Source organism: Thermothielavioides terrestris, chromosome 6 (genome assembly GCF_000226115.1).
Source record: "Thermothielavioides terrestris NRRL 8126 chromosome 6, complete sequence".
NCBI classification, from domain to species: Eukaryota; Fungi; Ascomycota; class Sordariomycetes; order Sordariales; family Chaetomiaceae; genus Thermothielavioides; species Thermothielavioides terrestris.
Genome location: NC_016462.1, coordinates 2,032,501 through 2,049,751, shown reverse-complemented (window position 1 = coordinate 2,049,751; position 17,251 = coordinate 2,032,501). Strand labels below are relative to the sequence as shown.

The 17,251-nt window shown below is 58.4% G+C and overlaps 7 protein-coding genes across 7 annotated transcripts; 4 read left to right on the top strand and 3 right to left on the bottom strand.

Annotated features, from left to right (window-relative positions):
* Nucleotides 1–349: 349 nt before the first annotated feature.
* On the top strand, nucleotides 350–1,401 carry THITE_2132878 (uncharacterized protein; the record flags this gene model as incomplete). The annotated part of the gene is made up of 3 exons (XM_003657840.1): nucleotides 350–421; nucleotides 505–557; nucleotides 633–1,401. The coding sequence occupies 3 exons, from the start codon at nucleotides 350–352 to the stop codon at nucleotides 1,399–1,401; spliced, it is 894 nt and encodes a 297-aa protein (XP_003657888.1).
* Nucleotides 1,402–2,744: 1,343 nt separating this feature from the next.
* THITE_127923 (uncharacterized protein) lies at nucleotides 2,745–5,039 on the top strand. The gene is made up of 3 exons (XM_003657839.1): nucleotides 2,745–2,945; nucleotides 3,065–3,206; nucleotides 3,276–5,039. The coding sequence occupies exons 1-3, from the start codon at nucleotides 2,856–2,858 to the stop codon at nucleotides 4,772–4,774; spliced, it is 1,731 nt and encodes a 576-aa protein (XP_003657887.1). The 5' UTR covers nucleotides 2,745–2,855; the 3' UTR covers nucleotides 4,775–5,039.
* A 512-nt stretch (nucleotides 5,040–5,551) lies between these two features.
* On the top strand, nucleotides 5,552–7,170 carry THITE_2171639 (uncharacterized protein). Its single transcript, XM_003657838.1, has 7 exons — nucleotides 5,552–5,676; nucleotides 5,853–5,931; nucleotides 6,003–6,013; nucleotides 6,178–6,364; nucleotides 6,488–6,561; nucleotides 6,626–6,674; nucleotides 6,745–7,170. Exons 2-7 carry the CDS (start codon nucleotides 5,929–5,931, stop codon nucleotides 6,886–6,888), a joined length of 468 nt encoding a protein of 155 aa, XP_003657886.1. The 5' UTR covers nucleotides 5,552–5,676; nucleotides 5,853–5,928; the 3' UTR covers nucleotides 6,889–7,170.
* Nucleotides 7,171–7,375: 205 nt separating this feature from the next.
* THITE_2093046 (uncharacterized protein) lies at nucleotides 7,376–8,268 on the bottom strand (the record flags this gene model as incomplete). Its single annotated transcript, XM_003657837.1, has 2 exons — nucleotides 7,376–8,053; nucleotides 8,155–8,268. The coding sequence occupies 2 exons, from the start codon at nucleotides 8,266–8,268 to the stop codon at nucleotides 7,376–7,378; spliced, it is 792 nt and encodes a 263-aa protein (XP_003657885.1).
* A 654-nt stretch (nucleotides 8,269–8,922) lies between these two features.
* On the bottom strand, nucleotides 8,923–12,287 carry THITE_2124068 (uncharacterized protein). The gene is made up of 3 exons (XM_003657836.1): nucleotides 12,219–12,287; nucleotides 9,561–12,122; nucleotides 8,923–9,501 (listed from the first exon to the last, which is right to left on the bottom strand). The coding sequence occupies exons 2-3, from the start codon at nucleotides 12,034–12,036 to the stop codon at nucleotides 8,936–8,938; spliced, it is 3,042 nt and encodes a 1,013-aa protein (XP_003657884.1). The 5' UTR covers nucleotides 12,037–12,122; nucleotides 12,219–12,287; the 3' UTR covers nucleotides 8,923–8,935.
* Nucleotides 12,288–13,600: 1,313 nt separating this feature from the next.
* THITE_2124064 (uncharacterized protein) lies at nucleotides 13,601–15,316 on the top strand. The gene is made up of 3 exons (XM_003657835.1): nucleotides 13,601–14,056; nucleotides 14,167–14,351; nucleotides 14,411–15,316. Exons 1-3 carry the CDS (start codon nucleotides 13,915–13,917, stop codon nucleotides 15,206–15,208), a joined length of 1,125 nt encoding a protein of 374 aa, XP_003657883.1. The 5' UTR covers nucleotides 13,601–13,914; the 3' UTR covers nucleotides 15,209–15,316.
* Nucleotides 15,295–16,997, bottom strand: THITE_2124062 (uncharacterized protein). Its single transcript, XM_003657834.1, has 3 exons — nucleotides 16,455–16,997; nucleotides 16,240–16,363; nucleotides 15,295–16,108 (listed from the first exon to the last, which is right to left on the bottom strand). Exons 1-3 carry the CDS (start codon nucleotides 16,560–16,562, stop codon nucleotides 15,381–15,383), a joined length of 960 nt encoding a protein of 319 aa, XP_003657882.1. The 5' UTR covers nucleotides 16,563–16,997; the 3' UTR covers nucleotides 15,295–15,380.
* Nucleotides 16,998–17,251: the final 254 nt, after the last annotated feature.

The window sequence follows — 17,251 nt, the reverse complement described above, 5'->3', positions numbered from 1 at the left end:
TCGTGCTTTTCTGTCCGCCCTCGTCTGCCTCTTCCCACTTCCACTTCCTTTTCCTCCATCCACCTACCCACAAACCCCATCTCCTGACTCACCCGACAACCAATCGACAAGAACCACAGACACACACAAACCCTTCCTACATTAGGTATTCTACCCTTATAACACACCGACTGCTGGCTGCTGGTTTCTGTCTGCGACCGACTTCCGACTCACGCCGGTCGGCCCTGCTCTGTTTCTTCCTCTTCCTCCCTCTTTCGACCGCAGACACAGCTCTTGGTCAGTCCAAGGTTAAACTGACATCTCGCCGGCGACAGACCGAAGACAAATTAAACTTGGCAAGACAGTCAAAATGCCTCCTCTCGATACCGAAGCCCAGTTCAAATTTCTGCTGTGCTGCATCAAGCACTCGGCCGCCGGAAAGGTAAAACAGACTTGCCGCTCCCATCAATCGGCCGAATGTCTGGAATAGCTCAATCTAACCGGCGATTCCGGCTCACTCCACAGGTCAACTTCGATGCGGTCTCCAAGGAGCTGAACATCGTCACCAAGGCAGCCGCGTAAGTACTTCCTCACCTCATCCATCGCGCGATCAACATCAACCAAGCACACTCGCTGACCTGAGTTATGTACAGTGCCAAGCGCTACGAGCGTCTGCTCAAGGCGCACGACATCAGCACCAACAACAGCCCGCGCAAGGCAGCTGGCGCTGGCCGGAACAATGCCGACAGCGACAGCCTCGATGGCAGCGAGGCCAGCCCGAAGACGCCGGTCAGCAAGAAGCGCAAGCGCGCCGGTGGTGCTTCGGCCTCCCGGGCCGCCTCGACGGTCAAGCACGACGATGATGAGGAAGACGAGACTCCGGTGAAGAAGGAGCGTGCCGTGAAGAAGGAGCGCGTCCCCAAGAAGGAGGAGTCCGACGAGGACGCCAAAGTCAAGGGCGAGGATGACGGTTCGTTCAAACCCGGCCTGCGTGATCCCGATGCTGGTGACATTGCGATGCGCGACATTCCCGAGGCGTTTCCACGACGAGGACAGGACGACGACCAGACTCGGGATGCAGACGACACCGGCAAAGACGACTGCGTCGTCGTCGGCGAGCGGTCTGTCCCGGTCTCGGTCTTGGTCCCTGCGACGTTCCCAGCCCCGGTTGCATGCTCCAACGGCTTCGCCTGTGCCCACCACGTTGCCAGCGGAACACCGTCGCAATTGCCACCACCGACACGCGTTTTTGGAAACCTTGATCCCTTCCATTGCCGCGGTGCTAACGTTGGCTTCCCGCCGCAGGTGATGACTTCGACTCGGTGTAGTCCCGCATCCGAGCTCGGCACAGGCGATGCTACACCCTCATCGCTTGATCAACGGCAGTGGAGCACTCCCCCAAATCTCGGCAACCCGTTTTGAGCGCTGCTGAGGGAAGCATTAGCTGCTTTTCTTTTCTTTCTTCTTTTCAAAGGTATGTCAATGTCGAACCGTTTCCTTTTCTGCCAAAGCCCACACGGCTGACTCCCGACAAGCTAGCTAGTACTCGAGGAAGGAGGATCATCTGGGCCTGAGTACGCGAATGGCGGACGGTTTTGCTTTGCCGCCATGGCTAGTTTTGTGGATTTGAGCGTCTTTTATTTCGGGTAGTTAAGGGTCATACGGCTGAGGAAGGGCTAACTGATCTCTGCAAATTCCCAATGGGTGCTCTCTTCTAACTCCTCTTTTCTGCACTTGACCTTCGTGATGTTGAGACCTTGTTCATCCCCCGGGTTGTCTCTGACGCCCGACGGAGCCAATTCACTGGCTGGCTGCCGATCTGGCTCCTCGCGCCTCAGTAGCCGCCCTTCCCACCTGCAGTGACCACTAGGTTTTTGGCGTGGAGGCTAGCAAAGACGATGAGTTTTTAACTACCGCCAAGCCGTTCGCATTTTGCCCTCCTCTTCCTGCTCCGTGCTTGCTCCCTTTCATGGTGCTGCGAGGCAAGCGAGCAAACCAAGCAGCTGACTGAGAGTCTCAAACTGGTAGTTAGATGAATTAAAGGCTCTGAACAAGGCTGGATGATATCACTTCCAGCCCGTCAATGCGTAAAGGGGAATCTGGCACTTGGCGGGGATTCAATCCGTTGCTGTTGCATCGCCTTCTCGTGGTTTGGTTGCTCACTGTAACAGGCTCGCTTGAGTGGCCGGCCATTCTCAGAACGAGCGGCCATGTTCTGTACCAGGTAATCAGACATCGAAATCCAAAAGAACCAGAGCCTTCACAGAAATCCGTATTAGGTTGGGGCAGAATGTTTGTGAGTGTAAGGGACATGCAGCGGTTGGAAGATGCAGGCATTCATGTTTCCGGCTCGGCCCGCGTCAAACCGAAGCCCGCCCCGGCTCGGCTTTGCTGTGTTAGTCAGGCAGGGGGAGGACACAAGACCCTTGCGGGGACAAAAAGCCTACACTACGGGGATTCGGTTGCACTCGATACTTCCATTCAAATCCGACCTAACTCCATGATACCAGGGTGAATTCATGCATTGTGAAGCCAACAGGTCTTTTGCTTCTCTGGCAAATGCTCGATCAGGAGCGTTCTTGCCGAATTGGGGTGGTGGAGTGCCGATGGTTCCAGAAACAACTCCCAGGATATCCGGACCGGCGCTAGGTCAAAGCCGGCTTAGCGGCTAGGGAGCTCGGGCCAATGCTTTGGTGAACCTGGGGAATTTTTTCTTCGGCTCCATCGCCGGCATTGATCGTGAACTGAGAACTTCCTCGATTCCTCTGCAACCGCTCCTCCTTTTTCTCACTTCCCAATTGACGTGATACCCCGCTGATCCCTCTGTCCTTTTCTTCCTTGTACTCTCTTTAATTCAACATTCCTGACAGCCCACAATGCAGCGCGCATTGACAAGAGCGTCGGTCTCGTCGCCGCTCGCGGCCGCCCGTGTCCGTTCCACACAGCAGCTTCGCTTCGCCCACAAGGTATGTCACGGAACCTGTGTGGTTGGCCATCTTGCGCTCTGATGCCAAGCAGGCGCGCTCATCATGGTTTCACGCACGGAGAGATGCACTGATAGTTGCTGACAACCTGCCTCAAATAGGAGCTGAAGTTTGGTGTCGAGGGCCGGGCAGCTCTGCTTAACGGTGTTGAGACCCTTGCCAAGGCGGTGGCCACCACTCTCGGCCCCAAGGGTCGCAATGTCCTCATCGAGTCCAGCTTCGGCTCGCCCAAGATCACCAAGGGTTCGTCATCAAATCCTCCCCGAAAGCACACCACGACGAGGTGAGGTGGTGGCTAACAAGTCGCAAAAGATGGTGTGACGGTTGCGAAGGCCATCAGCCTGAAGGACAAGTTCGAGAACCTCGGCGCTAAGCTCTTGGCCGATGTGGCCTCCAAGACGAACGAGGTTGCCGGCGACGGTACCACCACTGCGACCGTGCTCGCCCGGGCCATCTTCTCCGAGACCGTCAAGAACGTGGCCGCCGGCTGCAACCCCATGGATCTCCGCCGCGGTATCCAGGCTGCCGTCGACGCGGTTGTCGAGTACCTCCAGCAGCACAAGCGCGACATCACCACCAGCGAGGAGATTGCTCAGGTTGCCACCATCAGCGCCAATGGGGATGACCACATCGGCAAGCTGATCGCCAACGCCATGGAGAAGGTTGGCAAGGAGGGTGTCATCACCGTCAAGGAGGGCAAGACGATGCAGGACGAGCTTGAGGTGACCGAGGGCATGCGCTTCGACCGCGGCTACGTCTCGCCCTACTTCATCACCGACGCCAAGTCTCAGAAGGTCGAGTTTGAGAAGCCCCTGATCCTGCTCTCGGAGCAGAAGATCTCGGCCGCGGTCGACATCATCCCCGCGCTCGAGATCTCCAACAAGCTCCGCCGCCCCCTCGTCATCATCGCCGAGGACTTCGATGGTGAGGCCCTTGCTGTCTGCATCCTGAACAAGCTCCGTGGCCAGCTTGAGGTCGCCGCCGTCAAGGCTCCGGGCTTCGGTGACAACCGCAAGTCCATCCTGGGCGATATCGCCGTCCTGACGAACGGCACCGTCTTCACCAACGAGCTCGATGTCAAGCTCGAGAAGATCACGCCCGACATGCTCGGCTCGACCGGCTCCATCACCATCACCAAGGAGGACACCATCATCCTCAACGGCGAGGGCAGCAAGGATGCGATCGCCCAGCGCTGCGAGCAGATCCGCGGCGTCATGGCCGACCCCAGCACCTCGGAGTACGAGAAGGAGAAGCTGCAGGAGCGCCTGGCGAAGCTCTCGGGCGGTGTTGCCGTCATCAAGGTCGGCGGTGCCTCCGAGGTCGAGGTCGGCGAGAAGAAGGACCGCTTCGTTGACGCGCTCAACGCCACCCGCGCCGCTGTCGAGGAGGGTATTCTGCCCGGCGGTGGCACTGCCCTCATCAAGGCCTCGTGCAATGCACTCAACAACCTGAAGCCCGCCAACTTCGATCAGCAGCTCGGTGTCAGCATCGTCAAGAACGCCATCACCCGGCCGGCTCGGACGATTGTCGAGAACGCTGGCCTTGAGGGCTCCGTCATCATCGGCAAGCTCAGCGACGAGTATGCCGCCGACTTCAACAAGGGCTTTGACAGCTCCAAGGGCGAGTACGTCGACATGATCCAGGCCGGTATCCTCGACCCTCTCAAGGTCGTCCGTACCGGTCTGGTCGACGCCAGCGGTGTCGCCTCGCTGCTCGGCACGACCGAGGTTGCCATCGTCGAGGCTCCCGAGGAGAAGCCGCTCGGCGGTGGCATGGGCGGCGGCATGGGCGGCATGGGCGGCATGATGTAAGAACAAAACAGTGAGTGTGTATATTTGGCCATGATCCTGGGCTGGCTTTGATTTACGGCGACTGGGGTTGGCGGGCATACGGTTTGGTGTTATCGGATTGTACAAATGAGCCATGTAATCTCTCTCCTCTCTACCCTTTCCTCCCTGTGTTCATAGCTGCATATTCCTCCCCCTAGCCATAGCGGCGGCATTGTATACTACGACCACACGCACACGGGGTTAGTTAGAGTAGAGGAGACGAAAAGACGACGGATGATTCCGAACGAGCTTTTCCACGCGAGCCTGCTCAGTCGTGCGTGCGTGTTTGTGTAAGATCAGGCAGAAATTCTGCGGCCTGGCGCGTTCTCGATGGTGTGATACTCCGTCCTGTGTAGCTCTCCTCGATGATTCAGGTCCTTCACCTAGGTGTCTACCTTAAGTACCTTTAACTTACTTGGTAGTTGGCAGCCTAATTGTATGATTAGGTGGGAGCCCAACGATGGCAGTGGTGTCTTTTCTGCTGCCTCTGTGCTACCTACCTGGTGAGCGGGACAAAATATGGCTGCAGACATGGGCCGACATCCCTTCGCTGCCTGGCTTTTACTGTGGTAGGAAGTGGGGGGCACGACCCCGCGCTCCAAAACGTTAACGTAAGCTGGGAGGGAAAGCTTGGCAAGCCCGTCACCGCCGACAACAAGCCTCGCAGCAGACCCCACCATTCGAGCTGGGTCTGGGTGTTGTTTTTCAGGCTGCCCCCCCTCCCCCTCCAACCGTTCCATTAACTTCACTATCGCTTCCGCACCTCTGTGGCGTGTTGGACCTCGCTCCTGCTGAACTTTTTCCTTTCCCACAGTTGGCGGGTGATACGCAAATTCTTGAGTTTTGCCCAAGAACAGCCCATAATTCCGGGTCTGCCCCTTATCGTAAGTGGATTTCCCCAGCAGGGCTGTGCTCGCGAGCTCTCGTGTTGTTTTAACCCCTCTTTCCCGATCCTGCTGGCGCTGGCGCAAACCAACTCCGGCCAGACCACCACCTCCCCCGTCTTGCGACGTCCTCCGCCGACTTCTGCTGACAGTCAACATCGTGTGCATAACGTTAGTTCGCCGGCGTTGATTCCCACGTGCATCTTTTGCAAGCTCCGCCGATCCAAGGCTAGCGCCTGAACATACAACACCATGGTAATTATCTCGACCGCGCGCTATTCTCACCTCCATGGGCCCGGGTCTGCTGACGATGCATGCTTATTTAGTCTCAATCCGGGTTCGTAGTCCGATCATCTCCGGCGTACCAATCCATATGTGGCGTTCGCTTCCTCGCGTTGTCAAGCCTGCGGTCGATCGATCGGTCGATATGAGGGAGCCGCGACGGCGGAGACGACCAACAAAGCCAGAAACACGACCAATGCGCTAACTCGCAATCCGCAGAGCCTCCGTCAACGCTGAATGCGTATCAGCCTACAATGAGCTGAAGTCCACGCGCAAGTACAAATACGTCATCTTCAAGCTGTCGGACGACAACAAGGAGATCGTCGTCGACAGCACCAGCCAGGAGGGCGACAGCTACGAGACCTTCCGCACCAAGCTCATCGAGGCTACCACCAAGAGCAAGACTGTACGTCTGAAACTGCCCGCCGTCCCCGCGTTTTGGCGCCAGCTAGCCATCGGCTGACTGGTTTGCTCGGCACTGCGGCGGCTGTGCTTGCGCGCAACGGTAAGCTGACGGTCGACTCTGCAGGGCGCCGTGGGCAAGGGTCCCCGCTACGCCGTTTACGACGTCGAGTACGAGCTCGCCTCTGGCGAGGGCACCCGGTATGCGCAGCTCCCGCAACATGGACCGCGCTCGACCACTCGAAAAACTGACATCCCGGGGCAGGAACAAGATCACCTTCATCGCTTGGTCGCCGGATGATGCTGGTGTCATGGTGCGTCCGCCGACCGCTTTCTCCCAATTGTCCCGCGCACCACCCACTAATGATGCCTTCTCCCCCACAGGCCAAGATGGTGTACGCCTCCTCCAAGGAGGCTCTGAAGCGCGCCCTCCCTGGCATCGCGGTCGAGGTGCAGGCCAACGACCCCGACGACATCGAGTTCGAGTCGCTGGTGAGGACCGTCAGCAAGAACACGGCCGTCGTATAAGCGGGACCCTTGTGTTTCTACCTCTACCATAGCGTTTTCCTCTGTTGGCTTCGTTGGCGGGCGTTGTTTCCAGGATTTGCGGCGCGCACCAGCAAAATTCTGGCAGTGCGTGTGCGTGCGTGCGATGCGTGGCCGTGTACCGGGGAAAGCAAGGCATGCCATGCTACTCAGGGAAAAGTAAGAGTTGACATTGACAACAAAAGAAAGCAAGTGGACCGAGAGAGCCTTAGCTGGACGGGCACGCCTCGGGATTCTCATGCAACTAGTTGTTCCTTTTACCGTACCTCATGTCATGGATGAAGTGGAGAATGGGCGTTGGAGACGGAGCTGCCAGAGTCGGTAGCAATGAACATGATGCCCGGGCAGCTGCTCGTAGACACAGCCGCAGCAACAACTCCCGCGCCGGGCGCGCCGCCCTGTCCGTCACCAATCTCGACCGCTCAGCCACCCATAACTCCCTCCAGTCACCCTCCAATCACCTTTCCCTCTACGACCTCCGCTCCCAAGCCCCCTTGAACACCCCACAAGCCTCCTCCGCAACCCCCTCGTCCCGTATCCGCTGCTGCAAAAACCCTCTCAGATCCTCCCAGAACTGCCCCGTCGCCAACACCCCCTCTCCATGCAACCCCTGCGCCACGGCCGCCGCCGCCGCCTTCTCTGCCCCGGCCCCGGCCCCTTCCTCTTCCTCCTCCCCCCCTTCCTTCTTCACACCAGCAGCAGCAGCAGCAGCCGCCGCCGTCGCCGCCCCACCAAGAACCATAACCCCGAGCTCCACCACCGCCCCTTCCCCACCCTCCCCACCGCTGCCGCTGCCGCCGCCGCCGGCTCCGCCACCGAGCAGCAGCAGCTCCCCAAGCGCCTTGCTGTCGCCCACCGGCTTCTTGCCGAACAGCAGCTTGACCTTGTCCACGGGCAGGCCCGTGCGCGCGGCGAACAGCTCCTTGATCTCGCCCAGCGAGGTCGTGGGCGGCTGCGGCGGGAGGGACACCTCCAGCGGCGGGTTGCGCGGGGAGCGCAGCGTGACGGGGATTAATTGCTGCTTCTGCTGCGCGGACGGGGCGGGTTGGTTGTTTTCTTGGCTGCTGGTGGTGCCGGTTGTGGTTGTGGTGGTGGTGCGGGGCCGCTTGGAGAAGGGCTTGAAGGTTGGGTGGCGCGGGATGATGTACTGTCGTTTGCACCGAGTGTTAGTGATTAGTGACGAGAGATAGGTGAGAAAAGAAGGGGAATGGGTGGACGGATGGATGGGTGGGAGAGAGGACGACGCACGGGTGTGCTGCCCGGATAGCTGCGCGGGTCTTCGACGTGGTCGGCGGAGATCTTGGTGGGTTTGCTGTCCAGGAGGGAGAGGAAGGACTTGGCGAAGGCTAGCTCTGTCGCCATGGCGGACGTCGTTGTGCGTGTATCTTCTTAAGTTCTTTCGACAACGGGCTGAGCTGCGTAGCAAGAAAGGTTGGCCTCCTAAGCTCGGTGATGGGACGAGGATGGGTTGCAGGTGCAGTGGGCCCCCAGTAAGGCAATCGAGTCCTCAGCTGGGGGAGCGGGGCGGTGCGCTTATCTTATCGTGGAACTGCTCATCCCCGAAAGACAACAGAAGAACAACTTGGAACACAGCAAGCGTGGAGGCAGCAAGCGTGAAGCAGAGAAGCGAAGCATGTTATATTAAGCCAGCTACGTAGTCCGAAGCCAAGCCAAGAAGAACAGCCCCGACCAGTGTATATGCCATAAGTCCGTCTATCGTCTAGAGTCGTCAGTCATTTATCGTCATGTCCAGCGCTGCCGGTCTGTGGCATCGCCATGTCGTTCTTGCTGGTCTTGCTCGTGTTGCCTATGTACTGTGCGCCTTCATCCGCGGTGCCGCGGACAGACGCTCGAGACAGGTCAACACATGAACCAGCCTATTCGTGGTGCTGCCACCACTGCGAAGCATTCGCCTCAAAGGAGCTTCTCGGTCCAGTCCCAGCCGATGCATGTCTGGAAAGAAGCAACGGACAAGCAAACGGAGGTCGAAGAGAAGGAGAATAATGCCGGCAGGCGCCCCCGTGCCGCCTCACTCAGCCAAGCTCTGGCTGACAATGTCTCGGATGGCCCATTTCCAGGCGTCGCCACGGTCGACCTGGCTGTCAATCCAGACATGGCATTTCTTTCTCCACCGCTCCTCTTCCTCCCGCTGCCGGCGCACAAACTCTGGGCCGACGTCAAACTCCTCGCCCACGGGCCACTCTTGATTGATGTCGCTGACACGGGCATTACCGCCGTCGCTGGATGCCATGGTGCGCTCTTCGAGGTCCGGGATGTCTTTGAACACGTCTTCCTCGTCCTCGATGGCGTTAAAACCATCCAGAGGATCGCTTTCCCCCGATTTGCTCGGCGGACCCAGCTTGAGCCAGCACATGTTCTGCGGGTCAAAGACCATGCCGCCCACAACTTGGACGCCCTTGGTGGCGCCGATGTTGGTAATCAGAGCTGGACGAGGTGTCGCATTCTGGTCGCGTATGAGGTGAGGGGGCACAGATGCGGTAGATGGGGAGGAAGCCGGAACGTCAAACGCGCTGAGAGCATTGTCATTGCCTTCCCAGCGGAAGGTCTCCGGGTTGTACCACATGCCCTTGACCACTGCAGTGTGTAAGTTAGAGGAAGAGAGAGATAAGCCGAGGAAGAGGAGAGGAACTAACTCTTTGGGTCTCTGGGGGGATTCAGATTTGATATCAAGTGCGGCTTCGACTGCGGAGATCTTCGTATCTTCTTGGCTTTCAGTGTCGATGCCGAGGACTGAGCTTGCGCATTCAAGTTGCCCCTTGAAAGCTGAGCGACACGCTGGGCTGTGAGCGGCGCGAGCACTCCTGACGGGTTGCGTTGTGCCAGAACCGTTTCCCGGGCGATCCGGCTTGCGGCGGTATCGCGAGCAAAACTCGGCACATAATCGGCCCGAGAAGAGTACGGCGTGCTGGGAGATGGAGTAACAGTGCGGTCGGAGACGACGTTCTGGTGATTCTTGATCCGCGTCTGGGATTTGGCGCTGACCGGCTGCTTCAAAAACTTCGCTTCCGCCTGGCTGGATGTGGGCAGGTCATCGAAGGCGTCCAACTCGTGACCATCACCAAAGTTCCGCACGCGCCGGGGCATACTGAGCTTGCCCCAGGCGCCGTCCGGGGTGACCTTTTCTGTCGGCCGATACCTGCGCGGACTAGGCGATCGTATCGTGGACCGAGACACAGCTCGCGAGTGGGGCCGGAACTCGATGCTGGTGTCCGAATCGTGGCGGCGGAAGGTCCGAGAGCCTTTAGCGTTGATGTTATGCGACTGAGCCGCCGACGCCCCGGCAGGCAAGAATGGAACCGGTGCCTTGCGGGCCAACGCCGCAGCGCTCTCGGAAGACCGCATTCGCTCTACAGGGGTCTTGGGCCGCACTGAGTGGGCCGTCCTGCTCGGCGGTTCGGTGCGCGACGGAGGACGCTCGTACGTCCGAGTCGGCGGGGGAGGGGGCCGCGCGGGGGACTGCTGCGCGTGCATCGACGGCATTGACCGCTTGAGCCGAAGCAACTGGGCACTTGTGGTCGTTGGCTCCCTGAGCGATGTTGTCGACGTCATTTGCCCAAGCTCCCTTCTTCGCGGCGTGGATGGGGTGACGGTCTGGGTTGATGAGGGAGTTGGGGGAGTCGTGGCACTGCTCACGCTCGTCACCGAGGAGTGCGCCGAATGGCCGATGCGAGACAGAGACCGTCTAGATTGGGCGCGAGGAATGGGACCACCGCTCTCGGAGACTGGTTCCAGTGAGGATTGCGTGTGAGATCGCTCGTGGCTCACCATTGAGCCCATCGAACCCATTGTATTCATCGAACTCATCGGCCGAGGAAGACGGGAAGCTGTGACCGGCTTGTTTGTGAATTTGAGAGCCACCGATGCTTTGGGTCGCGATGGGCTGGAGGGTCTGGTGGCCTTGACCTGAATGTTGCGGTGTAGTGTCAGTTTTCTCGAGTCAAAAACCTCCCCATCGCCAATCTCGAGGCCTGCCAAAAAATCCTCTTTCTCCTCGTCTCTCTCCTCTTTAGCGGACTTCGGCTTGACTAGCTCCTCTTTCGCTGGTTCTTCCATGATGGGCTTTTCTAGGATGCGCGCGGGAGATCGGCTTTGGCGACGGCGCTTCAGGCGTTCTCCAAAATCAATCGGACCGCTGGGAATAATTAGGCCGTCAAATGTTTCATCCTCGCTCTCTGCGGTGATTGAGCTCGAGATACTGGGACTGAACGCAGAGACGGATGAGCTCCGGGTGGACTGCGCATCGCGCCGAGTGCCGCCAAATCTGGTTCCAAGGCTGCCTTCGGCCCAATCGAGGTCGTCCACGAGCGTGGTGAGAGTTGGTGTCTTAGGGATGTCCCTCCGAGCAGAAAGTTTCAGCCTGCCATCCTCGGGGAGCTCCAAGTCCTTCTCAAAATCATCTTCATCGTTGACCGGTTTGCGGGGAGTCGGCGATGATGTGATCAGGGAAAGAGGCTTCGGCGGCACGCGTTTCTTAGACACCTTGATAGTCTCAGCGCCGTCTCCGAAAAAATCGTCATCGTCATCGGCATCACGAAAGCGTTCTAGGTCAATGAAACTCGAAGAAGCTGACTTCGCATCCTTTTGCTCCTCCGGAACCGGCATGGAAGCGTCTTTCGGGGGCTTCGATGGGCTCGGTTGTGCCGAATTACTGACTTGTCGCAGGACCTCGGGAAACTGGGCGCCGTCCCGGGTCTTGATCTGCAAGGACTGGCCGGTATCGGGAAACTCAAGGTCGTCAACCCAATCCTCCTGGATAATCTTTTTGATCTTCCTGCCTCCCAGCCGCTTGATCGTGCCTCCCATCAGAGCCGAGGGCGGGACATTCTTGGGAATCGGAATTCCAGCTTTTGCGGCAGCGGCTATGGCATCGAGAGTCGACTTCTCGTCATTTCCTGGCAGGTGAACCTGCTTTTCTTCCTCCCCATGAACGGACTCAAAATCGGACCGGAACGAGGATTGGGAATCGCGACGATTGGATGAAATGTTGGCCGAGTTCGTGAGAGAGGGGAAGGCAAGGTCGTCACCATCAATCAAGAAGTCGTCATCATCCCAGTTTTCAATCTCATCCTCCACGGGTGGGCGGGCTTTGAGACGCAAAGTGGAATCCATGGTCGATGTTGCCTGCGGTGAGAAGAGGCGTGGCTAGATTCGGAACGCGCAAACAGGCTCGTGGTCGCGAAGACACGTTCGGCGGGCTGGGTCACAGCGACGTGGAGCGACGGGGCGACGGGCTGGTCAGTGATGGCGATTCATAGTCGACCACCCTGAGCCTTTGGCCGCCAATCACTGACACGTGGTGCAAAGGGTTCCGTTCTTAGGCCAGTGATCGATTCACTGTGTCCAGCTCGAGAGTGCAATGTCGATAGCTGCGTGGTCTCAAGTTCCGCCCGATCGTGCGGCTTCGGCACGATCGAGCGTGCGGAGCAGAGGGGTGCTGCGACGTGGGTTCGCGCAGAAATCGAGGTTGAGGCGGACAGCGCAAGCTTCGACGTTCAGATGTGCGATGCAAACGATAATCAGAAAAATGCAAGAATACCCGTAGCTGCTCTCTGGTGTCTGGACTTGGCGGCGTGACTACGAAATTGAAATGGCGGGGACTCTTGGATAGAGAACTGTGGCTGGAAAAGTCGGTTGAGAATGTTGAAGCAAGCGAAGAGGGCCAAAGATGCATCCCACCCACTCCACTGACAGGGGTCCGGCCAGACACTGCACTATTGAGCGGGCCATCACCCGGCTGCCCCAACGGCCCACCTCCCCACAAGATGCACTCGAAGTGGTTTTAACCTAAGGTACACTACTCTGTAAGGAATACATAACCGGTTACGCCAATTCTTGCAACTGATTGCCGTTCACGGAAAAGCACACTTGAAGTCAGAGTGTCGACTGACTGGCGGAGCAAACAGCAAGAGATTTGCATTCTCAATATAGTATATCAACTTCTGCCTCTGGACAAACAACGCGCAGCCTTAAATACATGGTACCTACCTGAGTTAGGTAGTCGGGTGGCTAGTGCAGGACCGCTCTTCCTCTCGCGCAGAGAACGGAATAGTTACGGGATTACGGAATACCAGTCTGACCAGGGCCGGCTGTCGCGTGCGCGACGCGAGAACGCGCCTCCCCGCCTTTCCAATAACGGATGATCGGGCAGTCTTAGCATGAAGCAGGCGCATTGAGTTTGATACAGTCGAATTCATCTGAGAGAAATGCATCAGTCTGACCAAGTTGGGGCACCGGAGGATCAATTGATAATAACCGTTGTGAGAGAAGCACCTGTATATACACTTACGTCACCCGATCGGTCGTGGCTTTGCAACACTCGATCGTTCGATCTGTTATCAGTTAAACGCATTTTAGGTTAGAACACGCCGGGACTCAGAGCAGTACCACTCGGCCTACCTCAGACGTTGTTGACAAACCATCAGTTTTTGACGGCCAATTTCTGCTGTGAATCAATTTCCGATCACTACTGGTATCCCTTGAGCTCCAGGCATCTCGGGGCTGCCTAGCACCTGCTCGGCTGGTGCCTGCCTGCCGCCTCCTAATCCCGGCGTTTTCTTCCACCCTCCATAAAATCAGGACTTACGCAATTTCAGTTTGTTCTCGGCCACTCCTCCTCGCGGATGACCGTTGTGAGACGGAAAGACAGATTGAACAAAAATAGAAGCCTGGGATTGGCTTTCAACATTCATTCATCTCAAGCGCACCCGCTTCCAAGGTTCCAAGGTTCCCCCACACTTTGCGTTTGCAGGCGGTCCCAGTAGCTCCGGCCGGCCGCCCTCCCTCGGCGCATTGAAGATTAAAGTCATCGACGGGCTAATCATTAGTTTGGGTCCCTGAAACGCCTTCTTTCAATCTCACGGCTGTTTCATTTCAGCGGCTCCCGTGCCTAGTCCGGAGAGTTGCAAACGGGCCGTCTCTTCCAGAATCCGAGCCGCCAATCTCCCGTCCCGCCCACGCCGCCGGATCCTATCCACCTCTCGGCGCGCCATGGCATCCTCTCACATCATTCGCGTCCCTCGGACGGACGAGGAAGGCGCCTTCGTGCTGGGCGAGGTTATACCGTCGGGGTCCAAGCCATTGAACGTCAAATTTGTCGCGACTGAGGGCGAAGAGCCGTATGTGGTCAAGCGTGAGTCGCCCTTCTTCCTCCACTCGACTCGACTCGATGGAACTTCCCGGATGGACGTATCGCATTAGCCGGGATATTTGAATATTGTCGGTAGCTAACCCGTGCGCCAGTGAGGCACGACCGTATTGGGGACCTTAGAGCTGCCAGCAGCCCCTGCTCCCCGGAGGAATGGGAGAGGATCCTAAAGGCCCTCCTCCTCGGGGGGGAGCAAATGGAGGGCATCGAGGCGGGTGCCGAGGCCAATGTGGGCAAGTCGCTTACCATCACAATCAGGCGACGGGTGGCCGGCATTAATGTGAGCCTTTTCCGTGTCTGTCCCGGAGAGCAAACGTCCAACTGACCGCTTATCACTAGCAACGGCTTGGCGCTCTGACGCTGAACCACAAGGCTGATGAAGCCATTCAGCTCTTTGACTGGTGCGGGGCCACGGCTCTGGAGCGAGAGAAGTTTCGGGAGACGTTGGCGACCGAAAAAGCCAAAGTATCAGACCTGGAAGCCCGCATCGCCGAGCTGAGAAACCAACTGGATGAGCTCACAGAGGCCAAGAAAGCTAGGGAGGCAGAACTCCTGGAAAAGTTTTGCGGTCTTCTGAATGAAAAGAAAGTCAAGATCCGCGAGCAGCAGCGTCTGCTCAACACGGCCCAGGTCGACCCGTCCAGGCTGGCCGCGGCTCGCGCGGCGCAGGCTGCGCGACCAAGAGCCACGGAACCTCGGAAGCCCGGCGCGTCCCGGAGTGCCAAGCGCAAAGCGCTTGAAGACGCATCCGGCGGCGGGTCGTCTTCAGACTCAGATGACGGGTTCGAGAAAGTGAATGCTGGTGCCGACAAGATGGATGTCGATCCGAAGTTGCCGGAGCCGCCAGAGGAGCGCAACGAGAGCCCGGAGTCCGAAGACCGGCAAACAACCGATGAGGATGCGACGGGCAGCGAGCCGGAGGACGACGAAGCTCCTCCGCCTCCGCCGCCACCGCCAAAGACACGCCAGCAGCGCGAGCCGGAGCCGAAAGGCCGAGCGACTGCAGGTGGGCATGCAGCGAAAGGGAAAGATGTCGCGATTCACCCGCCTAAGAGGCCGCTGAGGAAGACCACGCCAAAGGCGGCAACTCCTCCGCCAGCCGCGGGGAGCGAGACCGAGTCAGACGATGAACTCTGAGTTTGTTGGATGCGTATTTTCACGTTGGCTAAGGTACCTACACACTCCTGGACAGCTCACCTGTAGCCATAAGGCAGATGCGGCCTCTCAGCAATCCTTCCTGGAGTGACTCAAAACGGAAAGAACCTCTGATATTTCCTACTTCCCCAGAACAAGAAGTCTACTTCTTCCCTCAGCGTCGATCATCCTCAGCGAACTTATTGGTCCAAAAGCCCCTATAATGCTTCTCCCTCCCCTTTTCCGCGATCTCCTCCACCTCCTCGGGCGTCAACTTGAACGTCGGCAGCCGCGTCATCCACTGCTTCAGCCGCTCCTCGCTTGAGCTCGTCGTGACGGCCACGATTCCCTGATCCAGACACCAGCGCAGCGCCACCTCGCCCGCCGTCACGCCGTACTTCTTGGCCAGCCGGTCGTACACGGGGTCGACGGGGCCGGGCGCGGCCCTCCGCACCGCCGTCAGCGGCGAGTACGCCTCGACCGCGATCCCCTTCTCCCGGAGATAGGCCAGCAACCCGCCGCCGCCGTCCGGGTCGTGCTGCAGGTACGGGTGGTACTCGATCTGGTTGACGACGGGCGGGTGGCGGGGCGCGGCGGCGAACACGGCCTCGAGGTGCTCGCGCAGGTAGTTGGACACGCCGATGGAGCGGGCGCGGCCGGCGTCGCGCTGCGCCTCCATCTCGGCCCACCGCCGCTGCAGCTCGGCCGGCGACGACGCCCAGTACGGGCTGTGGATCAGGTACAGGTCCACGTAGTCCAGGCCGAGCTTGGCGAGGGACCGGCTGAGCGCCGCCTCGATCGTGTCGCCGGGGTTGCAGGAGGTCTTGGTGGTGATGAAGAGCTTGTCGCGCGGCACGCCGGCGCGGGCGATGGCGACGCCGACCTCGGCTTCGTTGCCGTAGGCTGTGCGGGCGGGGCGAGAGGGTGTTAGCGAGTGAAGAGTGTGGGGGGTGGGGGAACGGATTTGAGAGAACCATGTTCCCCCAGGTTGGTTTTCCCCGGGGGGTTGGAGGAGGGTGAGGGGAGCGGCGTACCCTCGGCGCAGTCAAGGTGGTAGTAGCCATTCTTGATGGCGGTGACGGTGTCGTTTATGATCTTCTCATCGAGTCCTTCCTTGTTGCCGCGCTTGAAATTGGCGGTCCCCAGACCATAGCCGATCTTTGCAAGGGGGGAAGAGGGGGTTTTGGGCGTCAGCGAGGTGCTCTTCTAGTTGGTTCGAGTTGGAGTCCGCTGTGATTGCATGACCTACCATGGGTATCTCATTCCCGTCGCTCAGTTTGAGGTGTGGAATGTCCTGGAGCTGCTTCGGGGTCGTCCCCGAAGCATCAGGCTTGGATGCGGAAGTCGCAGAGCTCATGCTGGCAGTCCTGTCAGGGCAGATATCGGTCCAACGAGGCGAGTGCAAGAGCAGGGCAGACAGGAATCTGTGTATTGGTGAGGTGCTCGTCTACCTATTTATCTCCTCCATAGTATCCGCGAGAGCAAAGCTCGGTGTTACACTACAGCCGAATTACGTCCGGCGTGGCCTGCATACGAGTTATCCACAATCGTCCAGCCGTGCTTCTCCTTCGGAGCAGTGGTGTTGTTCTTCGGCCCACAGTGGAAGATGCGGGGGCGTCATTAGCGTGGCCTATGACGCCATGTTGGCTATCGGAGCTAGCGAGCAGCTGTTGCCAGTATTGTATTCCGTGCACTACCCAAATCCTAGAAACGGTGTCAAAATCACGGAATAAAGGGTATCAGGTGTGATTTTTGTTCATAAAGAGCCGCCCCCGCAAGGGGCTTATTGAGGAACAGATAACGACCCTGACCAAGATTCCTTCCATGCACAATTGCCGATGACGTGCCGTCCCGCCGCGCCGGAACGCCACCCAAACCAGTGCCAAGGTTGGGGGTTTCCTAAGCATTCATTCCCATCTCATCAAGTCATTGCAGGATTGAGGGGTACCTTCCGGATGATAAAATACCTAGCTACTTAAACTTCAAAGATTCATGGGCATCCTCGCCAATATCAACCACCGGCCCCAGGCTATCTAAGGGTCACAA